This window comes from Oncorhynchus gorbuscha, unplaced genomic scaffold, assembly GCF_021184085.1.
Source record: "Oncorhynchus gorbuscha isolate QuinsamMale2020 ecotype Even-year unplaced genomic scaffold, OgorEven_v1.0 Un_scaffold_2045, whole genome shotgun sequence".
Taxonomy (NCBI): Eukaryota; Metazoa; Chordata; class Actinopteri; order Salmoniformes; family Salmonidae; genus Oncorhynchus; species Oncorhynchus gorbuscha.
The window spans coordinates 65001-75372 of record NW_025746652.1 but is presented as its reverse complement, the minus strand read 5'-3'; the positions used below and the strand labels follow the sequence as shown (position 1 = coordinate 75372).

The 10372-nt window shown below is 41.2% G+C and overlaps 1 protein-coding gene across 4 annotated transcripts in view; it reads left to right on the top strand.

The window, feature by feature from the left end:
• Positions 1-1697: 1697 nt before the first annotated feature.
• The window catches only part of rfc1 (replication factor C (activator 1) 1), a 56011-nt gene continuing 47336 nt past the window's right edge, over positions 1698-10372 (top strand). For all 4 annotated transcript variants that reach the window (XM_046338622.1, XM_046338623.1, XM_046338621.1 and 1 more), the window contains exons 1-4: positions 1698-1856; positions 2970-3070; positions 3104-3152; positions 8013-8085. In XM_046338622.1, the coding sequence (XP_046194578.1) occupies positions 1854-1856; positions 2970-3070; positions 3104-3152; positions 8013-8085 (226 nt within the window). In that variant the 5' untranslated portion in view covers positions 1698-1853. The remainder of the gene's footprint in view (positions 1857-2969; positions 3071-3103; positions 3153-8012; positions 8086-10372) is intronic.

Here is a 10372-nt window from a genome sequence, read left to right as displayed (position 1 = left end):
CAGGTCTTTAAACTGCAGGTCTGTGTAGTTCCCTGGGTAGAGAGAGAGCTGTTGAGAGTGGTGGCAGGTCTTTAAACTGCAGGTCTGTCTGTAGTTCCCTGGGTAGAGAGAGAGCTGTTGAGAGTGGAGGGAGGTCTTTAAACTGGACGTCTGTCTGTAGTTGTCTGTGTCGTTGGGACCGTTCACATTCGCACATACATTTCCACAGCTAATATAGACTTGCCTAATTAAATAAAATATTTTGAAGAAAAACATCTCTAAGAACACACAGTACCTGCGTCAAAAAGGGTGTGTAAACGTTGTAAAAAGGCCATATTAATTAAATAACGTTTTGGAGCAGTTTACCTGAGCTAGAATACGTATTCTCGTCTTTATAAACTGCTGGCTGTGTCCTCATCAATGAAACACATTGAGGCATGGTGCATAGCTTCCGGGTCGTACTCATTACGAAAACAGTTTTAAGAACCAATCATTTCACTACACCCGCAATAACATCTGATAAATATATGTGTATGTGACCAATCATATTTGATTTGCACAGAACGAGAGTTTCTATTGGACAAATGCAGGGTGGGTTCCTCCCCGTTTTCCCTTTAAAGAACCAAACGGAAGCAGACAGATCAGAACGAGAGTTTCTATTGGACAAATGCAGGGTGGGTTCCTCCCCGTTTTCCCTTTAAAGAACCAAACGGAAGCAGACAGATCAGAACGAGAGTTTCTATTGGACAAATGCAGGGTCGGTTCCTCCCCGTTTTCCCTTTAAAGAACCAAACGGAAGCAGACAGATCAGAACGAGAGTTTCTATTGGACAAATGCAGGGTGGGTTCCTCCCCGTTTCGTGCCATTTGCTTCCGTTTAATCAACTTTATGCAACAGACTCGGCGTAATGAATACACGAAACCGCCTGTTTTCAATGTGGAGAGATACGATTTAAATATATATTTATTAATTATTATGAACACAACAAATAAAAAAAAAACAGAAATTTCAAACAAGAGTACATAAACCTAACATATCAAGAATCATTATCAATTTGTTAAATACTTTTACGGTGCGGATTGCTATTTTGTTTTTACATTTTCTGATTATTTCTAAATAATATTTAAATAATTTAAGAGAGAGTGTGAAGCAAGGGTTTGTTCTCTTCATTTTATGGATAAAGAATATTCCGTGAAAGATAAACACATTAACAATGAACGTTAAATCAGGATCCCGTATCCTCGGGATCAATATAAAACATACTGTCAGAGTGTCTCAGGTGAACATGTGGAGAGATCCTATGCTACTAGTAGCCTCCTTCTATAGATATGCATAAACATCTCCGGTAGATGTGTCGCACTGCTTTGCTTTATCTTGGTCTGGGTCGCAGATATAAATGAGAACTTGTTCTCAACTGACCGACCTGGTTAAATAAAGGAGAAATAAATTAAATAAAAATCTCCGATATATAAAGTGTTTATTCTCAAAGTTGCCGGGACGTGACGTGTCCTACTTATACCGGTACATTCGCAACAACTTAAAGCATTACGAAACTTACATTATATATATTACAAAAAAAGAAACCTCACGTAGCAAATAAACCATTTATTTATTTTGTTGTTGATTAAATTCGACACTCTTTATTGACCTCCGACACAAAAAACGAATTGCCTGATGGGTGAAACAAGGACAAAAACGCCACCTGCTGGAGGGAGACACGTTTTCCCCCCCCGACATGGGTCTTCCTCTTCCTCTTCCACTTCCGCTCTGATCACACTTCGCGCCAAGGAGGATTTTTTATTTTAAAGGAGCTGCTGGTGTAAACTAGTCTCATCACGATCAATAAGAAAAACTCATTTATTTTGTTGTGGATTATGGTAAGTCACGGCGTCTATGCATCGTAGGTCCAAATCAACAACTCATTCCCTGACAACAGCAACACAAGTGATTCAGTATTGCATAGGAATGCAAATGTCAGGACGCATGTTACTGTTTTAGGGGACGCACGAGCTATTACGAATGTACCGAATAAGCTCGTTAAGCCAACTAGATCCCAACCTGTAGTTGTTTTAGTAGGATTTCTAGCTGACTCACGAGCTATCATGCTAATGAAAACAATGCACGAAGCTGACTATCTTTGCAAGTCAGTTGTTTTACATGGCAAACATGAAAGTGACAGTCGTCTGGTCAATACGGACGACAAAATGATGGCATCAAGTGGCGTTTTTACACGGGCAGATCATAAATATAAATATGCGACGGTAGTAGAACTACAGCAACTGATGCAGCTAAACTGGGCTCCCGAATGGCGCAGCTCTCTTAGGCTACTGCAGTCCCTGGTTCGAATCCAGGCCGCATCACATCCGGCCGTGATTGGGAGTCCCATAGGGTCGCGCAGTTTTTGCCCACCGTAGTCCAGGGGTAGGCCGTCATTTGCTGACTTGCCGAGTTAAATCAAGTTTAAATATAAAGTATGTTTTTGTACCAGAACTAGATACTGAATCTGTCCACGCAACATATCGCTCATGTGTAACTTAGCAATGCACGTCTTCAAATCAAATGTCATTCAATGTCTAGGATAGATCCCAAATTACACCGTATTCCTATAGAGTGCACTGTTTACTTTTAACCAGAGCCCTGTAGTACATTATATGGGGAATAGGGTGTCAATTAGGCTCAGTGCACTGTTTACTGTTAACCAGAGCCCTGTAGTACATTATATAGGGAATAGGGTGTCAATTAGGCTCAGTGCACTGTTTACTTTTAACCAGAGCCCTGTAGTGCATTATATAGGGAATAGGGTGTCAATTAGGCTCAGTGCACTGTTTACTGTTAACCAGAGCCCTGTAGTGCATTATATAGGGAATAGGGTGTCAATTAGGCTCAGTGCACTGTTTACTGTTAACCAGAGCCCTGTAGTACATTATATAGGGAATAGGGTGTCAATTAGGCTCAGTGGACTCATTTCCTCTCCCACGTTCCATTCTTAGGACATCAGGCGGTTCTTTGTATCAAGCAAACCCGCAGCACAGAAACCATCTCAGGATGGAACCCTCCACACGGAGAAGGAATCCACGAAGAAGAAGAAGAAATCCGTCTCAACAGACGAAGAAGTGAAGAAGAAATCCGTCTCAACAGACGAAGAAGTGAAGAAGAAGAAACCTGCCACCAAGGTATTTATTATTATAAACCAGAGTCTCTAGTCAGTGAACTGGTCAACCACCAAGGTATTTATTATTATAAAACAGAGTCTCTAGTCAGTGAACTGGTCGACCACCAAGGTATTTATTAATATAAACCAGAGTCTCTAGTCAGTGAACTGGTCGGCCACCAAGGTATTTATTATTATAAACCAGAGTCTCTAGTCAGTGAACTGGTCGACCACCAAGGTATTTATTAATATAAACCAGAGTCTCTAGTCAGTGAACTGGTCGACCACCAAGGTATTAATATAAACCAGAGTCTCTAGTCAGTGAACTGGTCGGCCACCAAGGTATTTATTATTATAAACCAGAGTCTCTAGTCAGTGAACTGGTCGGCCACCAAGGTATTTATTAATATAAACCAGAGTCTCTAGTCAGTGAACTGGTCAACCACCAAGGTATTTATTATTATAAACCAGAGTCTCTAGTCAGTGAACTGGTCGACCACCAAGGTATTTATTATTATAAACCAGAATCTCTAGTCAGTGAACTGGTCGGCCACCAAGGTATTTATTAATATAAACCAGAGTCTCTAGTCAGTGAACTGGTCGGCCACCAAGGTATTTATTATTATAAACCAGAGTCTCTATTCAGTGAACTGGTCGACCACCAAGGTATTTATTAATATAAACCAGAGTCTCTAGTCAGTGAACTGGTCGGCCACCAAGGTATTTATTATTATAAACCAGAGTCTCTAGTCAGTGAACTGGTCGACCACCAAGGTATTTATTAATATAAACCAGAGTCTCTAGTCAGTGAACTGGTCGACCACCAAGGTATTAATATAAACCAGAGTCTCTAGTCAGTGAACTGGTCGGCCACCAAGGTATTTATTATTATAAACCAGAGTCTCTAGTCAGTGAACTGGTCGGCCACCAAGGTATTTATTAATATAAACCAGAGTCTCTAGTCAGTGAACTGGTCGGCCACCAAGGTATTTATTATTATAAACCAGAGTCTCTAGTCAGTGAACTGGTCGACCACCAAGGTATTTATTATTATAAACCAGAGTCTCTAGTCAGTGAACTGGTCAGAGTCTCTAGTCAGTGAACTGGTCGGCCACCAAGGTATTTATTATTATAAACCAGAGTCTCTAGTCAGTGAACTGGTCGGCCACCAAGGTATTTATTATTATAAACCAGAGTCTCTAGTCAGTGAACTGGTCGGCCACCAAGGTATTAATATAAACCAGAGTCTCTAGTCAGTGAACTGGTCGGCCACCAAGGTATTTATTATTATAAACCAGAGTCTCTAGTCAGTGAACTGGTCGGCCACCAAGGTATTTATTATTATAAACCAGAGTCTCTAGTCAGAGAACTGGTCGACCACCAAGGTATTTATTATTATAAACCAGAGTCTCTAGTCAGAGAACTGGTCGACCACCAAGGTATTTATTAATATAAACCAGAGTCTCTAGTCAGTGAACTGGTCGGCCACCAAGGTATTTATTAATATAAACCAGAGTCTCTAGTCAGTGAACTGGTCGGCCACCAAGGTATTTATTATTATAAACCAGAGTCTCTAGTCAGTGAACTGGTCGGCCACCAAGGTATTAATATAAACCAGAGTCTCTAGTCAGTGAACTGGTCGGCCACCAAGGTATTTATTATTATAAACCAGAGTCTCTAGTCAGTGAACTGGTCGGCCACCAAGGTATTTATTATTATAAACCAGAGTCTCTAGTCAGTGAACTGGTCGACCACCAAGGTATTTATTATTATAAACCAGAGTCTCTAGTCAGTGAACTGGTCGACCACCAAGGTATTTATTATTATAAACCAGAGTCTCTAGTCAGTGAACTGGTCGGCCACCAAGGTATTTATTATTATAAACCAGAGTCTCTAGTCAGTGAACTGGTCGGCCACCAAGGTATTTATTATTATAAACCAGAGTCTCTAGTCAGTGAACTGGTCGGCCACCAAGGTATTAATATAAACCAGAGTCTCTAGTCAGTGAACTGGTCGGCCACCAAGGTATTTATTAATATAAACCAGAGTCTCTAGTCAGTGAACTGGTCGGCCACCAAGGTATTTATTAATATAAACCAGAGTCTCTAGTCAGTGAACTGGTCGGCCACCAAGGTATTTATTAATATAAACCAGAGTCTCTAGTCAGTGAACTGGTCGGCCACCAAGGTATTAATATAAACCAGAGTCTCTAGTCAGTGAACTGGTCGGCCACCAAGGTATTTATTATTAACCAGAGTCTCTAGTCAGTGAACTGGTCGGCCACCAAGGTATTAATATAAACCAGAGTCTCTAGTCAGTGAACTGGTCGGCCACCAAGGTATTTATTATTAACCAGAGTCTCTAGTCAGTGAACTGGTCGGCCACCAAGGTATTAATATAAACCAGAGTCTCTAGTCAGTGAACTGGTCGGCCACCAAGGTATTTATTAATATAAACCAGAGTCTCTAGTCAGTGAACTGGTCGACCACCAAGGTATTTATTATTATAAACCAGAGTCTCTAGTCAGTGAACTGGTCGGCCACCAAGGTATTAATATAAACCAGAGTCTCTAGTCAGTGAACTGGTCGGCCACCAAGGTATTTATTAATATAAACCAGAGTCTCTAGTCAGTGAACTGGTCGGCCACCAAGGTATTTATTATTATAAACCAGAGTCTCTAGTCAGTGAACTGGTCGACCACCAAGGTATTAATATAAACCAGAGTCTCTAGTCAGTGAACTGGTCGGCCACCAAGGTATTTATTATTATAAACCAGAGTCTCTAGTCAGTGAACTGGTCGGCCACCAAGGTATTTATTATTATAAACCAGAGTCTCTAGTCAGTGAACTGGTCGGCCACCAAGGTATTTATTATTATAAACCAGAGTCTCTAGTCAGTGAACTGGTCGGCCACCAAGGTATTTATTAATATAAACCAGAGTCTCTAGTCAGTGAACTGGTCGGCCACCAAGGTATTTATTAATATAAACCAGAGTCTCTAGTCAGTGAACTGGTCGGCCACCAAGGTATTAATATAAACCAGAGTCTCTAGTCAGTGAACTGGTCGGCCACCAAGGTATTTATTAATATAAACCAGAGTCTCTAGTCAGTGAACTGGTCGGCCACCAAGGTATTTATTATTATAAACCAGAGTCTCTAGTCAGTGAACTGGTCGACCACCAAGGTATTAATATAAACCAGAGTCTCTAGTCAGTGAACTGGTCGGCCACCAAGGTATTTATTATTATAAACCAGAGTCTCTAGTCAGTGAACTGGTCGGCCACCAAGGTATTTATTATTATAAACCAGAGTCTCTAGTCAGTGAACTGGTCGGCCACCAAGGTATTTATTATTATAAACCAGAGTCTCTAGTCAGTGAACTGGTCGGCCACCAAGGTATTTATTAATATAAACCAGAGTCTCTAGTCAGTGAACTGGTCGGCCACCAAGGTATTTATTAATATAAACCAGAGTCTCTAGTCAGTGAACTGGTCGGCCACCAAGGTATTAATATAAACCAGAGTCTCTAGTCAGTGAACTGGTCGGCCACCAAGGTATTTATTAATATAAACCAGAGTCTCTAGTCAGTGAACTGGTCGGCCACCAAGGTATTTATTAATATAAACCAGAGTCTCTAGTCAGTGAACTGGTCGGCCACCAAGGTATTTATTAATATAAACCAGAGTCTCTAGTCAGTGAACTGGTCGACCACCAAGGTATTTATTAATATAAACCAGAGTCTCTAGTCAGTGAACTGGTCGACCACCAAGGTATTTATTATTATAAACCAGAGTCTCTAGTCAGTGAACTGGTCGGCCACCAAGGTATTTATTAATATAAACCAGAGTCTCTAGTCAGTGAACTGGTCGGCCACCAAGGTATTAATATAAACCAGAGTCTCTAGTCAGTGAACTGGTCGGCCACCAAGGTATTAATATAAACCAGAGTCTCTAGTCAGTGAACTGGTCGGCCACCAAGGTATTTATTATTATAAACCAGAGTCTCTAGTCAGTGAACTGGTCGGCCACCAAGGTATTTATTATTATAAACCAGAGTCTCTAGTCAGTGAACTGGTCGGCCACCAAGGTATTTATTATTATAAACCAGAGTCTCTAGTCAGTGAACTGGTCGACCACCAAGGTATTTATTAATATAAACCAGAGTCTCTAGTCAGTGAACTGGTCGGCCACCAAGGTATTAATATAAACCAGAGTCTCTAGTCAGTGAACTGGTCGGCCACCAAGGTATTTATTAATATAAACCAGAGTCTCTAGTCAGTGAACTGGTCGGCCACCAAGGTATTTATTATTATAAACCAGAGTCTCTAGTCAGTGAACTGGTCGGCCACCAAGGTATTTATTATTATAAACCAGAGTCTCTAGTCAGTGAACTGGTCGGCGCTAGCTTCTATAGCCACAAAGTGCTAAATCCCTATTTCTACACTTTCTTAACCCCAACCTTAACCCCAACCTTAACCCCAACCTTAACCCCAACCTTAACCCCAACCTTAACCCCAACCTTAACCCCAACCTTAACCCCAACCTTAACCCCAACCTTAACCCCAACCTTAACCCCAACCACACTGCTTAGCTCACGACTACAATGACTATGATTATAATGACCATGGTGATGAACAGGATGATGATGAGGGTGATGATGATGATGAGGGTGATGATGATGATGAGGGTGATGATGATGATGATGAGGGTGATGATGATGATGAGGGTGATGATGATGAGGATGATGATAATGATGGTGGTGAGGATGATGATAATGATGGTGGTGAGGATGATGATGGTGATGGTGGTGAGGATGATGATAATGATGGTGGTGAGGATGATGATGATGGTGGTGAGGATGATGATGATGATGATGTGTTCCAGATCACCAGCCCCAAGGTGGAGAAGAAGAAGGACAATGATAAAAAGAGAAAGAGGCGTGCTCTCATTGAGTCAGGTAATAATGATGACTGAACCTCTGACTGGTAATAATGATGACTGAACCTCTGACTGGTAATAATGATGACTGAACCTCTGACTGGTAATAATGATGACTGAACCTCTGACTGGTAATAATGATGACTGAACCTCTGACTGGTAATAGTGATGACTGAACCTCTGACTGGTAATAATGATGACTGAACCTCTGGGCCATTTTATGGTCATTGAGTCAGGTAATAATGATGACTGAACCTCTGACTGGTAATAATGATGACTGAACCTCTGACTGGTAATAATGATGACTGCACCTCTGTGGGCCATTTTATGGTCATTGAGTCAGGTAATAATGATGACTGTCCCTCTGTGGGCCATTTAATGGTCATTGAGTCAGGTAATAATGATGACTGAACCTCTGACTGGTAATAATGATGACTGAACCTCTGACTGGTAATAATGATGACTGAACCTCTGACTGGTAATAATGATGACTGAACCTCTGACTGGTAATAATGATGACTGAACCTCTGACTGGTAATAATGATGACTGAACCTCTGACTGGTAATAGTGATGACTGAACCTCTGACTGGTAATAATGATGACTGAACCTCTGACTGGTAATAATGATGACTGAACCTCTGACTGGTAATAGTGATGACTGAACCTCTGACTGGTAATAATGATGACTGAACCTCTGACTGGTAATAATGATGACTGAACCTCTGACTGGTAATAGTGATGACTGAACCTCTGACTGGTAATAATGATGACTGAACCTCTGACTGGTAATAGTGATGACTGAACCTCTGACTGGTAATAGTGATGACTGAACCTCTGACTGGTAATAGTGATGACTGAACCTCTGACTGGTAATAATGATGACTGAACCTCTGACTGGTAATAATGATGACTGAACCTCTGACTGGTAATAATGATGACTGAACCTCTGACTGGTAATAATGATGACTGAACCTCTGACTGGTAATAATGATGACTGAACCTCTGACTGGTAATAATGATGACTGAACCTCTGACTGGTAATGATGATGACTGAACCTCTGACTGGTAATAATGATGACTGTCCCTCTGTGGGCCATTTAATGGTCATTGAGTCAGGTAATAATGATGACTGAACCTCTGACTGGTAATAATGATGACTGTCCCTCTGTGGGCCATTTAATGGTCATTGAGTCAGGTAATAATGATGACTGTCCCTCTGACTGGTAATAATGATGACTGTCCCTCTGTGGGCCATTTAATGGTCATTGAGTCAGGTAATAATGATGACTGTCCCTCTGTGGGCCATTTAATGGTCATTGAGTCAGGTAATAATGATGACTGAACCTCTGACTGGTAATAATGATGACTGAACCTCTGACTGGTAATAATGATGACTGAACCTCTGGGCCATTTTATGGTCATTGAGTCAGGTAATAATGATGACTGTCCCTCTGTGGGCCATTTAATGGTCATTGAGTCAGGTAATAATGATGACTGCACCTCTGTGGGCCATTTAATGGTCATTGAGTCAGGTAATAATGATGACTGTCCCTCTGTGGGCCATTTTATGGTCATTGAGTCAGGTAATAATGATGACTGTCCCTCTGTGGGCCATTTAATGGTCATTGAGTCGGGTAATAATGATGACTGAACCTCTGACTGGTAATAATGATGACTGAACCTCTGACTGGTAATAATGATGACTGAACCTCTGACAGGTAATAATGATGACTGAACCTCTGACTGGTAATAATGATGACTGAACCTCTGACTGGTAATAATGATGACTGCCCCTCTGACTGGTAATAGTGATGACTGAACCTCTGACTGGTAATAGTGATGACTGAACCTCTGACTGGTAATAGTGATGACTGAACCTCTGACTGGTAATAATGATGACTGAACCTCTGACAGGTAATAATGATGACTGAACCTCTGACTGGTAATAATGATGACTGAACCTCTGACTGGTAATAATGATGACTGCCCCTCTGACTGGTAATAGTGATGACTGTCCCTCTGTGGGCCATTTAATGGTCATTGAGTTAGGTAATAATGATGACTGAACCTCTGACTGGTAATAATGATGACTGAACCTCTGACTGGTAATAATGATGACTGAACCTCTGACTGGTAATAATGATGACTGAACCTCTGACTGGTAATAATGATGACTGCCCCTCTGACTGGTAATAGTGATGACTGAACCTCTGACTGGTAATAATGATGACTGAACCTCTGACTGGTAATAATGATGACTGAACCTCTGACTGGTAATAATGATGACTGAACCTCTGACTGGTAA